The sequence below is a fragment of the Fistularia commersonii genome, chromosome 6, assembly GCF_037954325.1.
Source record: "Fistularia commersonii isolate RoL2024-O1a breed Wild chromosome 6, RoL_Fcom_v1.0, whole genome shotgun sequence".
NCBI lineage: Eukaryota > Metazoa > Chordata > Actinopteri > Syngnathiformes > Fistulariidae > Fistularia > Fistularia commersonii.
The window spans coordinates 21,114,904-21,134,918 of record NC_141289.1 but is presented as its reverse complement, the minus strand read 5'-3'; the positions used below and the strand labels follow the sequence as shown (position 1 = coordinate 21,134,918).

The 20,015-nt window shown below is 53.4% G+C and overlaps 1 protein-coding gene across 1 annotated transcript in view; it reads left to right on the top strand.

Moving 5' to 3' along the window:
* Nucleotides 1-6,702, top strand: part of LOC147233666 (BCL-6 corepressor-like) — a 31,266-nt gene extending 24,564 nt beyond the window's left edge. The window contains exons 12-13 of the mRNA XM_086148683.1: nucleotides 342-522; nucleotides 3,953-6,702. Of these exons, the coding sequence (XP_086004809.1) occupies nucleotides 342-522; nucleotides 3,953-6,002 (2,231 nt within the window). The 3' untranslated portion in view covers nucleotides 6,003-6,702. The remainder of the gene's footprint in view (nucleotides 1-341; nucleotides 523-3,952) is intronic.
* The last annotated feature ends 13,313 nt before the right edge of the window (nucleotides 6,703-20,015 follow it).

Here is a 20,015-nt window from a genome sequence, read left to right as displayed (position 1 = left end):
CGCGTCGGGATTAAAGGAAGTGCTGCCGCACGGCTCGGGAAAAAAAAACAAACCGCCGCTAACTCATTTAGGGCTAAATGGGTTTCTGCTAAACCATTTAGGACTAAGCAGGCTAATACCTAACCTGTAAAAAAAACTGTGTCGCCAGTTACAGCTAAAGAAATTACCGCTAAACCGTTTGGGAGGAACCAAACCAATTAAGACTTAATTGATCTGTAATTCGCCCGTTAAGATAAAAGGTACCAAACCATATCGGTTGTTTGTTTCGTTTCTTGTTGTCGGGAACGCGAAGTGACGAACGCGATAGCTGATTGTCGCCATGGTTTCCTGTGACGTCACAGAGCCTTCCGGCGAGGGAGGCGTCTACAACATCCTGGCCGACCCGCCGGGACCGGAGGAAGAGGAGGAGGAGGAAGAGGAAGAGGAGGAGGAGCAACGCGCCAGGAGGGAGGTGTTTGAATTCGAGCTGTCGGATCAACCGCTGCTCCCGTGCTACAACATCCAGGTGTCGCTGTCCCAAGGGTGAGGCCCTTTCCTGCTCAGGGATTTGAGCCAGACCGGGGGAACGTCTCCGGAACAAATTGCATGTTTGAGGGGAATTAGGGGGGAAATTGATGAGGAATCATGGAATGTGAGCTGCGTACCGTGAAAGGAAGACGGGGAACCGCATTCGGATACTGGAAGTTACAGCTTCGGTTTGTGGAGGTCAACTAGACCCGCGAGCCGGACGTTGTCGGACTGAAAGCCAGCGGGTCGTGGCGACCGTTCAAAGAGATGGTCATTTGTTTTAGCCGTGTTTACACGTACTACTTTGTCATTTCATGTCGGGTGACAATCGTCTCATCGTGTTGATTCTTGGCTCCGACGGGCGCTGCCGGTAGCCTCCTCCGAACAAGCTAACGTGAACCGTTACACCCGAAAATGTAGCGTATTGCTATTAAGCGCACCGGCTGAAAATAACTAAATAAATCCATGTGTGCATATGTGGGCCGCGCTCGTCTATAAGCCGCAGGAGATATTTACGCTTTTAATTCAATCCATACCGGTTACGTACTGGAAATGCTTTTTTCCAAACGGGCTGTAACACGGCCGATGAAAAAGGCGAACGATAAATAAGACGAGGAAAAAGTCCATCCGTTTTCTATCCGGTTCTTTGTCCTCCAGCTGATCCGGTATCTCGGTCCTCCTCCTGCGCACTAAAACCGCTAAAGTCGTCGGAATCGAACGGCCTCAGAATTTCACGCTCGTTCGAGGCTCGGTGTTTTGGCGTTAGCATCGTTAGCCCCCCAAAATCCATAAATGAACCCCATTGTTGTTTAAACCGCCGTGTCCAAAGCGTGTGGAAAAAGTAGCGGCTTCTAGTCCGGAAATGAAGGTATGTCAACATCAGCAGTCAGAGTTGTTTCTGTTTACGTTGGCAAATTAGCTTCAGCTATATATTTACATCTTGGTGGTAAAACGGCGGCGCCTTGATGGGACAGAAATTTGTGCTTCCGCCTCCCAGCGAAAAGGCTACCGGTTCAATTCCGCCAGCCTCGGCCCGGCGTCCGCGTGGGTTTCCTGCGGGCTCTCCGGTGACCTGGATGGTCGCTGGTGCCTCCCGAGGCCCAGGCGAGTGCCGGGCCTCCGACTCCGCGTGACAAGCAGCGTAGACCACGAACGGACGGACGGACGGACGAACGAGTGAATATTACCGACGATACGCTCGCTTTGCCGGCGTCGGGCAGAACGGTTCTAAGAACCCTGTTCCCAGAACCGTCCAGCTCCAATTTCATTCTCGTAGCCGCCTTCCCCCGGGAGCCTCTTAGCTTTGCTTTCAGACAGGCGGTGAGGGTCAGCGGTAGCGGCCGGTGCGATGCAAGCATCTGTGATGTGTACCGTAAGCGCCGCGCTCAAAAACAAACCGCCGGTAAGAAGGAGAACACCGCACAGAGAGCAAAGTTGCCCCGGCATGCATGCTTCATAGCGCGGAAATGACAGTCATGGACTTTCAAACGGGTCTGAGAGTTTTTATTTTCTCCCCGCACTGTGTCGCGGTGAGAACTGCGAAACTGTGAAAACCTCCGTGGCCGGGCTAACTCGGCGCTTATTTGGGTGAATATGTTTCCGTCGTGCTACGAGCCCTTGCGGCCCTCTGCGGCCAGAAGAGCCCGGACTTCTTGGTAGCTCCGTCTCTCGCTGGTTCGGCTCATTGATGCAAGTCGCAAGCCAAAAGCCGACCGCTGACCGCACCGATTTTTTTGTTTTTTTTTAGCGTACCGTCTGAGATCTCCAACAAGTATCCGGCGTGCGCTTGGCTTCGGAGCTCCAATCATCCAGCATCTCCGTCTCTTGAGTTCCTATGCGACCGGAGCAGGACATGCTGGATATTTTCACAGCTGTGTTTGTCAAATATATTACCAAACAAAATACGGCAATAAACAGTGCTAAGACTAACCCTAAACTTTAGAAGCGCTACAACTTTTTAAAAAATTTTATGATAAATGCAACCTATAAAACATTAATTTTGGATTAATGTCCTCCAAAAAAGAAAAAGAATGAATCGCTGTCATGCAAATTCTCAATGCAAACCTCTTTCATCGGGGGAAGTGGAGGAAGCTGTTGGGGATCATCTCAGTAGTGACGGAGAGCGGATTTGCCCACTTTTCAATAGCTTTTTGCTTCTATTGATTAGCTTTTTACTCCGCAATAGTTGACTGTTTGCAGTTTTTTTTTGTCCACTCACCACCTGAGCACTTCCCGCTCATTGGCCGGACGTGTTTTTGCCAGGTTTTGTCGATAAGCCGGCGGTCGCGGCGAACGCACGCCTGGCGTTGGAGGCATCGGTCAAAAGCATCTATCAGCCGGTGGGGATAAAAATGCAAATGGAGGTTTTCGCACGCATTGACAGAAAGTACGTCTCTGAACATTTCTGCAAAAATCCATTTTTTCGCGGAATGACTTCCAAGCCTCCTGCGAACGCGGCACGATCCTCAACCGTTGCGGGTCTTGGAAAAATAAACGAAGCGAGCGCGGGCGCTTTTATTTCGCAATCAATTTACATGGGTTAAAATGATTTTCCGGAGCGATCGTGACGAAAGTTCAAGAAGAACCGCGTCAACACCCACTTATTATTGTCTTTTCCACATTCACACCTTCTACCGCCGTGTTGCCGCAACACATTTCTTCCTTTTGCTCAATCGCTCTCGCCAATTAAAGTAGCCGAGAGTAGAATGGAGGGAGTGAGAGGAGGGAAAAATATCCTTTGCGAAGGAGAGGCTGGAGAAAGAGAGAGAGAGAGAGATAAAGGCAGGACAGACGGAGAGGTCGTTAACGAGGATTGCATTGCCGTGGCGACGCGGCTAATTGGCTTCCACTTCGTCTTCCTCCCCTGTCGCTTTTCTCCTCCTCTCCTCTTCGTCTCTCTCCTGATTCAGTATTAATGGCTCTTCCTGGATACAAGGCCGCCGGGCGCTGACACACTTGGCCGGCTTGTTTAAGATTCCAGCGGCGGCAGCTTCAAAGCAACATGTGGCCTTGTCCGCCGCGTGTTCGGCTTCCTTCGCCCTTGACATCGACTCCGACAGATGCCGTGAATCAATAGCGGCTCCGCTGATGTGAAAGGCGGCAACGGCAGAATTTATTAAACAGAAACTGTCTCTCTTGTTGCCATTTACCAAGCCGATTTCACATTCTCACGCGGTTGACGATGTTCGGAAGCGGCGAAAGGCTCCGCCGATCGGTCCGTCGGATGTTCGACGCCGAAGCGGCGGGGTCGCTTCCCGCGCCTTCCGGCTCCAATTTCCTGTAGCGCTTTTCCAATATAATCTTTAGTTCTTGGAATACCCGAGCGGTCGCCGAACGTCAAAAAGCTGCGGCTGCGTGTCCCGACGCCGAGCGTTTGCCATCGCGTCGATGCCGAACGTCTGAAAATTGTTTTTCTGACCGCGCTCCCGCTGTGTCTCCCTTCCAGTCCCCGCAACTGGCTCCTCCTCTGCGACGTCTTGGGCCGCCTTCGGATGACGTCGCGCTCCTTCCGACGGCTCTTCCCTCAGATCAATGTTCAATCGATCCCGGAGGACGAGTTCTACCGGCAGGCCTCGCTGTCGCAGCTGCTGACGGGCCCCGACGAGCAGGAGCTCGCCGCTTTCAGACCGGACGCCAAGGACCCCCTGGAGCTGGTGGAGGCCACGCCGGAGCTGGCCGGCATGCTGGGCTCCTCCCTGGAGTTCGTGGACAGTCGCTGGGACTCGCTGGAGACGTCGCCGCCTCCGACCCCGCCGCCGTCACCGACGCCGCCGCCGCCGCGCGTGGTGGCGACGCCTTCGCTGCCCCAGGGGGCGCAGAGAGGTCCGGCGGGCGACCGCGGAGTCAAGCTTCCGGAACACGTCGCTCCCGTGGTCGGGAAGGAAACCAAAGCGGACGCCGGCAAGTGGGATTCACAACAGCAAGGAAGTAAAACTGCTAGTCTGGCGAAGCCAAACGGGACCGTCAATATGTGGGAAATTCAAAGTAAATATTGCGGGAATGCTAATTTGACTATCACAGATGTAGGCATGTGGGAACCGCAGAAACAAAGTAAGAATGTCGGCATGGCAAATTCCACCAAGTCAGACCCCAAAATGGATGCGGGCATGTGGAATAACGCAAAGTCAGAATGCCAGGGCGAATCCAACGTGTGGGTGCTGCAACGACAAAACAAGAAAGCGGGGAACGCAAATTCTGCTCAAATGGACTGTAGCATGTGGGAACTGCAGCGACAGTGCAAGAACTCCAACGCCAACAAGTCAGAAACTAAAGTGGATTCTTACAAGTGGGACCCGCAAGGACAACAAAGGAAGAACACGGGGAACACTAACTCTGCAAAGCAAGAATTGAAGATGGAAACCAGCCCTTGGGAACTTCAGAGACAACTGAGTAAAAATGCTGCGGTTTCCGCTTTGGCAAAGCCGAACGGGACGATGAATCCGAACATGTGGGAACCGCAACGACAAAATAGGAATGACGGAACCGCTAATTCCGCTAAGCCGGACCTCAAGGTGGACTCGAGCGCTCGGGAACCGCGGTGTGCGGGGAACGCTAACTTCGCCAAGCTGGACTCTAAAATGGACCCTACCGCGCGGACCGCCGCCAAGTCAGATTCTAAGATGAACGCTAGCACATGGGAACCGCAAAGACAGAATACGGGAAACTGTATCTCCGGCAAGCCGGAATCTAAGATCGACTCCGGAATGTCTGAACCACAACGACAACAAAATAAGCATGTGGGAACCGCTAATGCTGCCGAGTCAGACTCCGCCGCCGAGTCGATGGCGTCGGGACCACAAAACCAACCAAATAAGGACGCGGGGAAGGCGTGCTCTCCTCGGCCGGGCTCAAAGACGGACTCCGGCACCTGGGAGCCCCGACCGGGGCGCAAATCCAGGGGGAGCTCCCCCGTCAAGGCCGCCGCGGAGGACGCCGCCAGCACCTGGGAACCGCAGCGGCTACGGAGCAGGAACGCGGCCGGCGCTAACGCCGACGCCAAAGCGGACGTCGCCACGACCGAACTGCAGCGTCTACGCAACAGGACGGCGAGCGCCGCGCAATCCGACGCCGCCGAGGCTAAAGCCTCGAAGCGGCACGGCCCGGAGGATAAAAACGGCGCCGAGGCGGGCGAGTCGACGAAAGCCGGCGCCACGGTAGACTGCGAGGCGCAGAGACTCCGGTGTAAGAATCCCGGGATGGGCGCCGCCAAGTCAGACGCCGCTGCGGATGCTAACATGTGCCTAAAGACGGCGGGGGATGGCAGCGCCGCGCCCAAAAGACAGTCCTCCGATCCCCAAGGCCAAGGAGCCAAGACGATCAAGATGGACGCCGCCTGGCAGAGAAACCTGGGGAACGTCAGAGTCCACATCAGGGACTTGGGCCTGAAAGTGGTGGACGGCGCCATCCGGACAGATATCATGAAAGAGGAGGTGAAGATCGTCGGGAGGGGCATCCGGCTCAAAACCACCCCGCAGAGAGGCCGGCCCGGGAGATGAGAAGCGCTGACAGACTGAAAGCAACCATATAGCGTTCAGTAGAGAAATTAGCAATTTTACACAAAAGGAAAAGAAACTGAAACCTACATGTAGATATTGTATGCTATCCAGCGTCGCACCGGACGGGGACCAGGACAGTAGATGCTTCGTGGAGAGATTGTAACAGTACCACAGGTGTTGAAATATTTTCTGTAAATATCCATCTTTTTTTATTTATGGATACAATAATCACAAGGGTTTTTTTTTTTTTTTTTGTTTGTTTGTTTTGGGGTTTTTTTTTGTTTTTTTTTTTCTTTCCCTGTTCTTTGCAAAAGCAGTCTGGTGTAAATAGGATGCTGTTCAGTGGTGGATTTGTTCTGGTTCTGAACGATTGTTTGTTACCTTTCCGTGTAATTTTGTATTCAGCATCCCGTTGGCTTTCGTCACCAAACTATTTATTGTTCAATAAATGATAATAATAATAATCATAAGAGAAAGACCAATATGTTCATAACTGAATTGAAGTACACCTGTTTTACTAACTATGGGCTTCTTCACTGAGCCGGCTTACCATATTATTTGTAGCCATTTTATACTCATTTGCATTAAAACTGTTTACGGTCATATTCCTCCATTATACTATGTAATATACAGTCTCGAACCTGCTATTATAATATCTTATCACGGATTATGTTTTCCTGTGGGTATTAAACTTGTCATTCCATGTGTTAGCATTCGTACTTGCCAAGCATCTAAACATTTCAAATATCAGCGTCTAGACGGCGGCGGTCCTCCGAAGGTCCGGCGCCGGCCGTCGGGAGGCTTTCGCCGTTCGCGTGGCCGTCTCGGTCTCGGCTGGGACTAAAGGTTCCCGCCGGGACTGAAGGCCCGTCCTCGCTCCGCGAGAAGCCAGAAATTTTGCGAGGACAAAATGACGTCCTCTTGCTCTCGCGGCGTCTTCTCCACACAGGAAGGCAGAACCTTTTTTTCTTGCGCGGCGTCACGAGAACTGTCGTGAGAGATCGGCCGCCGTTGTGAAGCGGGCACGGTTCACGCGGTAAAGCAGAAGTGTTGTAATCCCCGCTTTTCCGCTGGCGGGGGAGGTTTGCACAGGAACGGATAGCTTTGAAAATCGTCCGTCCGAGGCCACGGCAAAGAATGGAAATCTATGTAGCACATCTAGCGCGGCGAATTGAGACGCGCCAAAAATGGCTCGTGATTCTTGGAAGGGGCTGCGCACACAAAGCGTCGAGTCTCAAAAGATGGCGATGCCTTCCTGGCAAATACGGCAAAGGCCAAACGGCGTGTACAGATAAACCAACACCGGCGACTCCAGCAGGAGGGAAGAAATCCCCGGATCGTACGCCGCGTCGCTCGATGTCACGTTAAACGCCTCGAAACGACCGTTTCACTCCGCCATTGTCACCGCGCTGTCGCTGCGTCGTCGTCGTCGTCGTTCTGTCTTTGCGTGGAACCTGTCCCGCTGCAAGAAAATGACCAAATTCCTGGTTTCTAGTGGAGAATGTGCAGGCTTTTAGCATCAACGCTGGATATCTCACGTATGACAGCACAGAGTGTGTGTTCGGGTTATTATGTAGACACTCGTGAATTAGTCACGTCGCTCAATTCAAATGTTATTTAAATAGCGACAAATCCTGACGCTTTACCTTTAAGACGGTCCGGACCGGGCTCGTAAATGATTTACATCCACCCGACCTCCCGCCGGGTGCGAGCGCCGGGGAGAACCCGCCCTGTACGAACCTTGGTCAGAGGGCCAGACAAAGGAAGAGGCCTTGGAGCTTCCCGGCCGCCTGCGGGCCGCCTTCGCTCTCGACCGCCTGGGGTGGAAAAAGAGAGCGGGGATAGAAAGTGTCAGCGGGACGGAGGACGGGAGGCACGAAGGCACAGACGAGCCGATTGTTTGCGGACAAAACAACGACGGCTTCAGTATTCGGGAAAGACGAGCCGGCCGCGCAGTGATTAGCGATTCTACATCACAACAAGAAGGACCACGGTTTGAGTCCCGCGGCGAAGGCTGGGCGGGGTTTGTATCTGTGCAGGCTTCCTCCCCGGAGGTGTGACCCGCCGCTCGCCCAACGACGGCCGGGACGGGATGAACGAACGGATGCCACGACCCCGGGAACGTGTGAAACGCGAGCGAACGCCTCATCCGACACTTGTGAGTCATTTTGTCGACCGTCTCACAAAGTATCGTCCCCGAGATAGAAAAGGGATTTCGGAATTCGGCCGATCGGAAGACAAAAGGAAGAAGAGGAACGTCTCGAATATTCAAAGTTGATGCCGCGGCTAATTTCCATCATTTCTTGGCGTCCTTAATGAGGTCGCGCCGCTCAAACGCATTTCCTCCCTCGTGCCTCGGTGCCGGTGTGCACGTCCTGCCCAGGACAAGCTGTTTGCCGTCATTCTCCTTTCATGCAAATGTGCAGCTGCTCAGCACGCCTTCTCGGGAAGTGCGGCCGGCTTTCAACCACACCTCTTTGTAGTTTTCCTCCTACGCTTCCACGGCCGAAGGGTTTCCAGGGCTACGGCGATTCCCCGTCTCGCCGGGGGTTAATCAGCATTTGTGGTTCAGGCTGAGGGTCACATGACGGATATATTTATCGGCCGCAAGGACACGGGAGCTGCAAGCCCAGAAGGAAAGCACGCACACGCCCGTCGAATATCAAGCGAAAAAAGTCTCACGGAGGACGCGGCTCGCCGTCATGATAAAAATTCCAAATCCAAACTAAACCGCGGAGCCCTGGAAGCGCCTCGCGGCTCCTAAACGCAGACTGAGAAAAAGGACTGAATGGGTGAAACCTGCCGCCCAACTTCCAGCTACGAGGCTGAACATTGAAGAGTCACGCGATTGATCATTTCACAAAAACGAAAAACACGCGTGTCCTCGGCCCCCGAGCCGGCGCCGGATAAAACTCGACCGTCTCGACATCTGAGGCGCCGTGTCGGCGTTAGCCGACGACGGGCGAAATGCCGAAAAACCCTAGAAACATGACAATATTGTCAACGCTTCCGTCCGTCAGGGGCGCGACTCTCGATACCGACAGTTTGTGGTGATTCTGCCTTTTAGGAGGAAGTAGTTTTCCGCTGCGGGTCTGCAGCGTCCCAGATGAGGTCAATCGCAAAACCATTTCGGGACGAGCCGCCCTCCTTCCGGCTAAAACCAGGATGTTACGGTTAAAAATAAAACGAATCCGGGCAGGAGTTCCTCCGAGGCGAGGAGTCAATATAAAGATTTGTGCCGCTCCGTGCGGCTATAGAGCAGTTAGCAAGCGTCGCTAGTCGATTCCGCATAATGCCAGACCCCTAATGGTGTTGAAGCAGGACGGCGGGCTGCAGGACGCACAATCATCAAACTTTGGGAGTTGGGTTTATACAAAGCTGCGCTGCTGGAGGGGCAGAATCCAATCTGAAGAACTGGCTTTCCTTTAGTCGTCAACCTTCTACAAACGGTGAATGTTTTCTCATCTTTCATTATTGAAAATTGAAAGTCATTCGTTCTTCTCCTGCCGTGGGATCGCAGGGCCTGGAGGCTCTCAGCCGTCCAGGGGCCGCCGTTCCCGTTGCACCGGCTGCCGGTTGTCGTATCTATACCTGGTCGCAGGAACACGTATGGATGCAACAACTATCCACTCCCTTTTTCAAAAGTCATATAGAAACAAACCGTGTCATCATTCACTCCTTCGTCAGCAAGTGATAGAGATCCGTGCGACACTTCGCTCTCTCCTTCTCACAGCCATTCACTCTCATTAGCGTCTTTCACACCTTCATTCAATCGTCCAGGTCTGGACAATATCAACACTTAACCTGCTGGACGTTCTTGGGCTGCAGGAGGAAACCGGTGTAGACACGGGAGGACACACATTCTTCACACACCAATCTGACCTTCCTGGTGTGAAGCAAAGGGCGAACCGTCCCCCCGATATCACATGACCACAAAAATGGTTACCAACAACTGTTGAAGCTTCTTCTTCTTCTTCTTCTTCTTCTTCTTCTTCTTCTTCTTCTTCTTCTTCTTCCTCTTCTCCTTCATCATGGCGAATCATCTGCCTCCATCTCCCCCTCTTCTCTCACACCAACTGTCTTCTTCTTCTGCCCTCATAAATCTCCTTCCTGGCGGCTCCAACCTCAGCATCCTTCTACCCAAACATCCACTCTGGGTGGTGTGTTTGTGGTCAAACCTCCTCAGCCTCACTTCACCTCCAGAACATGTGGTGTCCCGATGCCACCAACATGCTACGACCCAAGCGTCCGATAAAAATCAATGCATTGTGTCTAAAACTCTTCTTCTTCCAAAACGAAAATGTTGCACAATTTTGAAAAATATCATAATAATATAGTATAATATATTATAATAATATTACATTACATTACATTTCATTTGGCAGACACTTTCATCCAAAGCGATTTACAATAGAGGACATAAGCACTGCAAATAGCACTTGCAGCACTTGCAATAATAAAAAAAAGTCAGACAAAAACAATAAAAATAACAAATTTTTGCACGAAAAAAAAAAGAATGTAACTGCATATGCATATGTATATATGTAAATATGTAAATAGAAATATAAATGTCATTCATAATTCTATGGAAAGCCTTTTGGCACAGAAAGGTTTAGTGAAAAGAGTCGCCGGCTCTTTCAAGATCCCTTCTGATCCCACGCTGTTTGGTCATGTGATGAGGCTCATTCGTGATCGACCACCTGAGGTTCGTGTGTGTGTGTGTGTGTGTGTGTGTGTGTCGCTGGTCGGAAGGCGCTTGAACCCTCCAGTCTTCCTGGAAAGCTCTCGGTGTTTGTGTGGAAACGGAGGCTCATTAGCATTTTGCTCCCGCCTGATGTGTGAATGTCAAACAGCCTCTAATTAAAGGCGGCGCAGCATTTCATCTCCGCCTGACGGGAAATTAAATCCCGCTGATTGAAGCTCCATCAGGAGAAGAAAGAGGAAACATGTTCAGATTTGTGGTTCGAACACGAGCTCCTCTGAAGTTTGGTGTGAATCGGGAGAAACGCGTTGACGTCACCCTAAAACACCAGCCGTCCGGCGCTCGACTCCACGGACGCCTCCAAAACTATCTTTTTAAAGAGAATTCTATGCGATTCCTTCGTCGTCGTTGTAAACGAATAGCCTTCGCTCACGTCGGACTGGAGCCGATATTCGTGCGCGTAAATATGATCGTGTTTTTTTCTTTTGTTTGCGCTTTGCTGTTATTTGCTTTTAGGCGGAGGATTTGAAGAGGCCGCGGTCGGCCGTGCAGAGCGAGGAAAAGAGGAAAGAAACGAGCGGCAGCGGCTGGAGGAAGGCGACGGAGGTAATGGGCGATAAAAGAGAATCGGTCAGAATGAAAGGACAAGCGGCGGGAGAAGGTTAGAGTCAGTGGAGCCGAGAGGAAGACGGGAAGCAGAGATGAAGAAGACGCTCTCCTTGGGAAGGACCAGGATGGAGAAGACCGGGAAGGAGTCCGTCACAGATGTTTCAGGACCGAAAAGATACGGAAATGGATAGAAGCCATGGTGAAGATCCGGGTAGAAGGATGCTGACGGTGGAGGAGAGACAAGAAGGACCTCTGGATGGAGTGAAAGAAGACGTGAAGGTCGTTGGTGTGAGAAGAGGAGGGTTAGATGGAGGGGAAACACCAACGGACAATGGCTGCCAAATACAGCATTCTGCTCTTGAAGTCTTACCCAGCGTCATTCCTATTCCTGTTCCTGTTCCTGTTCCTGTATTTATTCCCATTCTTATTCCCACTCCTATTACTATTCCTATTCCCATTGCCATTCCTATTCCTATTCCTATTTCCATTCCTATTCCTATTCCTATTCCTATTCCTATTTCTATTTATATACTTATTTTTATTCCTGTTCCTATTCAACATTTGGAATAGAGATGTCCAGTGTCCCATGTGAAGTAGAACAGATGTCCCTCCAACCAGAAGGTTGGCGTTTCAACTGCAGGCTCCTCCCCCTGCTGAAGTATCCTTTGGTAAGATACTGATGTTCACAATAGTCTGGCTTTAGTGTGTGTGTGTGTGTGTGTGTGTGTGTGTGTGTGTGTGTGTGTGAATGTAATCCAGTGTAAAGCACTTTGAATCCCTGAGTGAGACCCCAGAAAAAGTCCATGAATATTTGAGGTGGCCTGAGAGATCCTCCAGGACGGCCCAGGGAAACCCTAAAGGGTCCGTGGAGAATCCTTGCTACCGTCCAAAGGTCTCAGGACCACGTGGCGCCTCTGAACGCCCGGCGACGCGCTCGTGAACAGAACCAGACCCGCCTCGGCCACAGCCTCTCGGCCGAGAGGGGATGGGGGACCTTCACGGGTCCATTGACAGCCCAAAGTTCTTTCACAAGGAACCTGAAAGGAACTGAGGGGCACAAAACCTCCCCCCGGAGGATCTTGAAGGACGCCTGATGGTTCCTCCGGGGGACCCCGAGAGACCCCGGGAAGACCCAGGGGGACCCTTGAGAGAGCCTGAAGGGCCCGTGGAGAATCCTGAAGAGCCCTGAGAGAACTTATGACAGACCCCGCGGTGCCCACGGACAATCCAAAGACCCTCGGAAGGAACCTGAAAGAAAGTGAAGGACCCACCAGGATCCCGGAGGTCCCCTCGGAGGAACCCGAGGACGACCCGCAGGTGGGTGGACGTCCGTCGGGCGGAAGATCCGGGCGCCTCCCGGCCGTGGAGAGAGGAAGCGGGACGGCGGGGCGGATCTGAAGGTGTTCCTTCATTCATGATGTTTGCTCTCTCTCCTTTGTCTGTCAGCCTTGCGCGTCCTCTCACGTCCTCGCCGTCCTCGCCGTCCTCGCCGTCCTCGCCGTCGCCCACCTCCTTTCATCCTGATGTGTGTTCATCCACAGACAGATGACTCACTCACACATTATGCACTTTTGCTCGGGCGGGTGAAAGAAAGGCCCGGAAGCAGCAGCAGATCAGGAGCGTCGCTGATTATCTACCGTCTGGATTATTTACCTCGCAAACATTTCAACACCAGAAATCAAACCGAGCGCGGACGTTCTCAACCTCATAAATATCTTCCCATTTGGGAGAAATATTGTTTTCCCGTCGGTTCGGAAAAAAGAAAAACACTTGCGGTTTGGGATTTTTTTTTTTTTTCAAGGATTTCGGCGTCATTTTTGGATTGTTTTGAATTCATTTCTTTTCCACGAATACACACGATTCATTCATCCATCCATCGGACAGTTTCCGCACCGCTTGTATCTCGCCCTCGGGGGCTCATCCCAGCTGCTCACCCTGGACCGCAGGGAGAACATCCACCGTCCACCACTCGCCGCCTGTGCTCTGCAGGAACCTTCTGCAGGTACCTGAACCTTCTCAGAAACGAGGCCGTTCCTTCTTGCAGGACCCTGGAACCGGCGCCCCGTTTACCCTCCGGCTCCAACGCAGGGTCTTTTTCCGGTTTCTTGGAACCACTTGATGCAGGTTCTTGGTGTTTGGTGGAACTCGGAGGTTGCGCTCCTCGCCAGCTACTTCTTGCGTGTTGACCAGAAAAGCCATCTGCTCAGCTGTTGTCTTTGCAGCAAAGGGCAGACCCGGAGAGGACCGGAGCCGCAAAGAGGTCCAGGCGACGCCACAAACTTTTCTGGCAGGATAAAGAAGGAGAAAATAAAAACTCCGCGACCCTTTTGACAGGCCGTCGCTTTACTTCCCGCCATGCAGAAGGCGGACGTTGACGCGACGTTGGCTCCCGGTGCCGCCTTCCTCTTCTTCCAGGCGCTTGTGACGTCCACGCGGGAGCCTTTCTCAGATCCACGGCGCCGCGAAGCCGAAGGTTCCCCCGCGGGAGGGGTTCCTCCGACCGAATCTGAGCCGCGGAGTTCTTCCAACTGTTCTACGTGAAAGCCGCTATTCACACGTCGGGCCCATTCGGGGTCTCCAGTGAACCTACTGAATTACTTTGGACGGCGGGAGGAAACCGGAGAACCCGGAGGAAACCCAAGCAGACGCGGGGAGAACACGCCACCTCCGCACAGAAAGGCCGCCCTCCTCATCCAGCCCGGGACTTTCTTACGATGAGGCGGAAGCGCGAATCGCCCGTTCCGTTTATTTGGGTCACGGCTCGAACGTTCCTGTGTCGTCTCACCGCCGCGTTTATCGCCGTTTTCCCACGATTATCTTAATCCGTGGCTAAAGGATAAAGTCGGGAAATCGACAAAAAAAAAAAAACAACGACAAAAATGAAACCAAACAAAACGGGGAAAAAAATGCCAGAATTCAGATGTGCGTTCTTAATGCTAAGCTAGGCTAAGCAATGCTAGCGGCTAGGAAAGGCTTAGATCCAGCCGCTCGCTTTTTGTCTTTGCGCAAGTGTGTATCCAGCAGCGTGTGCGATTGTGATTGTGTGTCTGCATAAATACCTCATTGCGTGTGCCTGTTTTTATGTGTGTGTGTGTGTGTGTGTGTGCATGTGTGTCCTTGTGTGTGTGTGTGTGTGTGTGTTTGCGTGTGTGTGTGGGTGGGTGGGGGGCAGGGGGTGTAGCTGCCGAGCGCTGAAGACAGAGTTGAATTGCTAATACGCCGCAGGGAGCATGTGTGTGTGTGTGTGTGTGTGTGTGTGTGTGTGTGTGTGTGTGTGTGTGTGTGTCTGTGCATGTGTGTGTGTGTGTGTGTGTGCACGCGCACCAATGTTTGTGTGTCTATGTGTGTGTGTGTGTGTGTGAGGCAAAGGGAGCAAGAGAGAGAGCGCATTGTGTATTTGTGTGTGCAGGGAGCCTGCGTGTGTGTGTGTGTGTGTGTGTGTGTGTGTGTGTGTGGCGAGGCTGTTTAGCGAGACGAGCCGTGCTGCCGATGAATATTTAAACAGAGAGAGAGCCGCCATCACTTATTGATGTTGGTGGAGGGAAGATGAATCGCTCGTCTGTGTACTCAGCGCCACCGAGGAGGGTGTGTGTGTGTGTGTGTGTGTGTGTGTGTGTGTGTGTTTGCGTAGGTGCACATGTGCGTGCGTGTGTGTGTGCACACCGTGCACGTATGTGTGCTTGCGTTGAAAGCAGCCGGCGGCCGCGTGTGTCTCTGGATGTCGTTGAAGTGGATGTTCGCCTCCGTTTGAAGTGAAAATGGACTGAAAACCTCGGAAGCAGTTTGCCTGGTGAACGCCTGGTGAACGCCTGGTGAACGCCTGGTGAACGCCTGGTGAACGCCTGGTGAACGCCTGGTGAACGCCTGGTGAACGCCTGGTGAACGCCTGGTGGCCAGAACCCCGACAAGCACTTCGGAAAACTTCAAATGGTCGCTTTCGGACCAACGATCGTCCACGATGGGACTTTGGGGTCTTTGGTATTTAGCGGGCGTCTATCCTTTTGGCGGCGTGAAGCGTCGCTCTTCCTCAACTTCTTCTCTGCCGCGAATCGACGTTTCCCCTTTTTTTTTTTCCACGATTGCTTTCTAATCTCTTTTTCTTAAATGCTAAGTTTTCACCTTTTTCCGAAAGGTCGCCCCTTTCCGAGCAGGTTTTTACACCAACCAACCTTTTCGATTTCCATCTCGGAACATTTAGCTCTCATGAATGTCATGAATGTTTTCACGTTGTATCGTTCAAGTATCGTCATTTCCAGACTCCGAGACGCTCCTTTTTCCACACGCTTTGAACGCTGCGGCTTCAACCACCATTTATGGACTTTTTGGGGCTAAAAAACTTCACGCCGCCGAAACATTTCGCCTCGTCACATCGGGCCGATGAAATTAGCGTAAAATTCTGAGGCCGTTCGATTCCGACGGCGAAGACGTCGACTGCAACGGTTTCAGGAGGAAGAGCGAGGTAGACATCGGCCGGAGGAGGAAATGGATGGATTGTCTTATTTATTATTCATCTTTTTCATCGGCCGTCTCACAGCCACTGTTTGGAAAAAAGCATTTCCAGCACGTAGGTGTGGATGTTACCGCTATGGATTTCATTAAATGTGTAAATATCTGGCGCTTCACCGAGGACGCCTGCGCCTCGTAGACATGTACGGCCTTTATAGGCACGCATAGATTTCTTCAGGTATTCGTAGCCGGCGCGGCTTCTATTCAGGTGCGCTGAATAGTCCGGACAATACGGTGCAGTGCAACGGTTGGTGCCGGTTTGTTCGGAGGAGGCTTCCGACGGCGGCCGTCGGAGCCAAGAGTCAACACAAACAATGAGACGAGCGTCACCGGATCTACGTTGACCTGGAATGACAAAGCAGTGGCTGAAACAAATGAACACATCGATCTCTTTGAATCGTCACCAGCCGCTGGCTCGTATTTATTCACTTATTAGGAGCCGATGTGGCTTCTGTTCAGGCGGGCTCAGTAGTCCGGGAATAAAGGTGGATGTGAGTTGGACTTTCCCCTTCATCCTGGCCGGTGCCTCCTCAGAGGTGGCCGGTCCTGCAGCCGGTCCTGCAGCGGGTCCTGCAGCGGGTCCTGCAGCGGGTCCTGCAGCCGGTCCTGCAGCCGGTCCTGCAGCCGGTCCTGCAGCCGGTCCTGCAGCTGGTCCTGCAGCGGGTCCTGCAGCCGGTCCTGCAGCGGGTCCTGCAGCCGGTCCTGCAGCCGGTCCTGCAGCCGGTCCTGCAGCCGGTCCTGCAGCTGGTCCTGCAGCGGGTCCTGCAGCCGGTCCTGCAGCCGGTCCTGCAGCCGGTCCGGGCTGCAGGTTCGGCCACCGGTCGTCTGCAGCCACTTGTTTTTCATATTTTGGCCGTTCCGGTTCCGTTGAACACGTGTTGTTGCTGAACACGGGAGAAACGGAAGAAGCCCCTGCAGATACGGGGAGAAGGAAGTCCACAGAGAAGAGCTCCGATCTCGTTGACGTTTCCTTCCTGATGTGGACCGGCGGTGGAATGTAAACACGGGGGCTTCTTGTTTGCGAGCCCTTAATTCACCCTCTGGCTCCTGTTCTGTAGAAACGTTCGACCATCAGCTCCCACGTTTGGACCGCGGGAGGAACCCGGAGAACCGGAGGAACCCGCGCAGACACGGCGAGAGCGCGGAGCCTCCGGCGCCGAATCCAACCGCCGCCCTCTTTGCCGCGAGGCGAGGAAGCGCTAACCGCCGCCTTCTCGCCAAATCGGATTCTGGAGGTTCCGGTTTGGAAGTTCCTTCTGGAAGGACCTCCGTTGGGCGCGCGGAGAGCGGCGGAGGCTCGGGTTCCGCCCGCCGTCTCGGGTTTCGCGCACGCACGTGGAAAAACAAACGTGCCTTTTTTTATCAATCCGGAAGGCGGCTCTACCTTAACGTCTGCGGGAAATGAGAGGAAATTATGAATGAGGAGGAAACGAGCCTTTGACCCACATAGGATGAGGGAGCGACACACAGGCGGAAGAACCGCCGCTGAACATCAGCCGGCAGGAAGTAAAGAGAGGCGGCTTCATTTAACCGCCGAGCTACGCCCTTCCCACGTCTTTGTCGGCACACGCCGGCTCCGGGCCGCCGCGTTCTGGCCCGGCGCTTTCGAGCAGCGCTAGGAATTTTTACAGGCTGGCAGACGCTCGCCTCCCCTTAAATCTCACCACCGGAGATTCCCAAATCGGGCAAATAATGCGAATTACACGCTCGCGCTAGTCGCGCGTCGCGGGCGCCTCATCCGTCCGCGCCTTTTCCAGCGATTCCGTATGTAAATTCGTCGCCGGCGGCAGCAGCGGTGGCGGCGGCGGCGGCGGCGGCCCGGGCCTTTCTTTCACGTCGGCGGAAAACACGCATCCTTTATGTCGACTGCTAATAGCTGGACGGGGGCTTTTTTTTCCGTTGTTGTTGTTGTTGTTTTTTTTTTTTCCTCCCCTCCCCTGATTTAATTAAAAAGTCCGGGTGAAGCGACGGCTGCTGCTTCCAGAAAAATCCAATTAGTTTGTTTATATTGAAACCTGTAATCAACATAATAAAACGCCCCCCCCGGCTCTCGTCTTTCACACAGAGAGGGAGGTCGCCCAACGTCAACAGGAAGGCGAGGGGTCGGAGGTCGGCCGAGGTGTTGACACGAGGCGAACAAACACAAAGACGGAAAAAAAAGGCTTCGCAGGAATGCGCGAGGGCGAGCGAGGATGTGTCTGAGCGCGGAGAGAGAGGATAATGGAGGAGGGAATCAGGACGGTTTCAAGGCTGCCCTTTTCTGCTCGCTCGCCCGCCCGCCGCCGCCGTCTCTCTCTCTCTCTGACACACACAGCCAGACAAGGTCACACACACACGCGCCCGCACACACACACTCTTCATGCATCACGAAGCTTTCAGCGCTCTCTTTTTTTTTTCCTCCCTCCCTCTCTCTCTCTCTCCCTCTCTCTCTCTCTCTCTCTCTCTCTCCTCTGTAATACAAACACGTGCTCGCTCGCCCACCGCCGCACGCACATGACCTGCTCCCTTCGCTTTTCAGAGAAATCAATTAGTCTCCCGCTCGCTCGCTCGCTCGCTCGCCCGCCCGCCCGCCCGCCCGCTCGCTCGTCGCCTCCTCGCCTCGTCCTCCTCACGTTTTCTCCTCTTCCTCCCCTCCTCGCCCTCTTCACCTCTTTGTTGCCCCCCCGCCCGCCCGCTTCCTTCTCGCCTTTCTTTTCCACGCCGTCTTCACGTTGGTTCCTCATCTTCTTCTGGTTTCCTAAGTCCTATCACCTCCTCGCTTCCTCTTCACCTCCTCCTTTCCTAACTTCCTCCTGCCCTGGTTCTCCACGCCCTCCTCATCCCACCTCACCTCCTCCTCACTTCCTGTCTTTGCCCACAGCAGCTCCTCCTCCTCTTCTTCTTCTTCTTCTTCTTCTTCTTCTTCTCGCCCCCTCCTTGCTTCTACCTGTCCTCCCCACCTTCTCCCGCTGAGCTCCTTTATCAATCTGTCTTTCAGCTCCTCCTCCTTCCATCCATCTCCCCAACTTCTTCTCTCCAGCGTTCTGGTCCGTTTGTGTTTGGACCTCCTTTGCTTCCTGAGAGCTCCTCATGTTCTCGTCACCTCCTGGTCACCTCCTCCCTTCCGGGTTCCCGTTGCATCATCTTTTCTCCATCCCCTGGAGAATGTTCCTGGTTTCTCCTCTCCTTCCTCAATCTGCCGGCTCTTGGTGTTTCTTGTCCATCTCCTCTGCTCCACCTGGTTCCCCTTCCTTCCTTCCTTCCTTCCTTCCTTCCTTCCTTCCTTCCTTCCTTCCTTCCTTCCTTCCTTCCTTCCTTCCTTGGTGATGTCCTGTTCCCCATCCCGACGCCCCTGGAGCAGGTCTTCTCCTGCCCTTCTTCTCCCCTCCTTTTGTTCTCCTCGCTCCGTCCATCTCCTCCTCATCCTTATCACTTCCTGTTCCTGAGCTCCTTCTCTCCGTCCGTCGTCCTCCTGTTTCTCCCCTTCTTCTCCTCCTCGCCTCTCCTCGGCTTCCTCCCTCCTTCTTCTGAGCTCCGGCTCATTTCCTTTTCCCGTTCCTCAACTCCACCTTCACCTCCTGGTTGCGGTCTCACCTTATCTTCTCCGCGCTCGTCCTCCTTATCGCTTCCTGGCTTTCTCCTGCCGGCTTCCCCTCACTTAGCTCTCCTTCCCGTCTCTCTCTTTATCTCCTCCGCCCGGCGTCCTCCTAACTCCTTTATCTTCATCTCCTCGCCTCGGCTGCACCGAGCCGCCTCCTCACCCTCTCCTCTCCCCGAAGTCCTCCTGATGGTCAGGAACCTCCGCTTTCTTCCTCACCTCCTTTCCTCGCAACCTTGGCCTCTTTCCCTCCGTCGCGTTCCTCCGTCGGCTTCTCCTCGGACCGTCTCGTCTTCTTGCCCCACATCTCTCCCACCTCCGCGCCATCATCTTCATCACCCGAGGTCCTCTTTGTCCCCATCCCTCCTTAGCTCCTTCTCCTCGTCTCCTCCCCGCTTGCTTCCCTTCATCTCATCCTCCGGTTCACCTTCTCCCCTCCTCCTCCCGCCCTCGTCCATCTTCATGACCCTGACTTTACCCCTTCTATCTCAGCGCCTTCGCTTCACCCGATCCTTCTCCTGACCGCTCCACACCTTCTGGGCTCTCGCTCTGCGTCACCATCTTCTTCCATTGTTCTTCTAATTTCCTGTCTGCCGATGGCCGATCTCCTCCTCCTGAC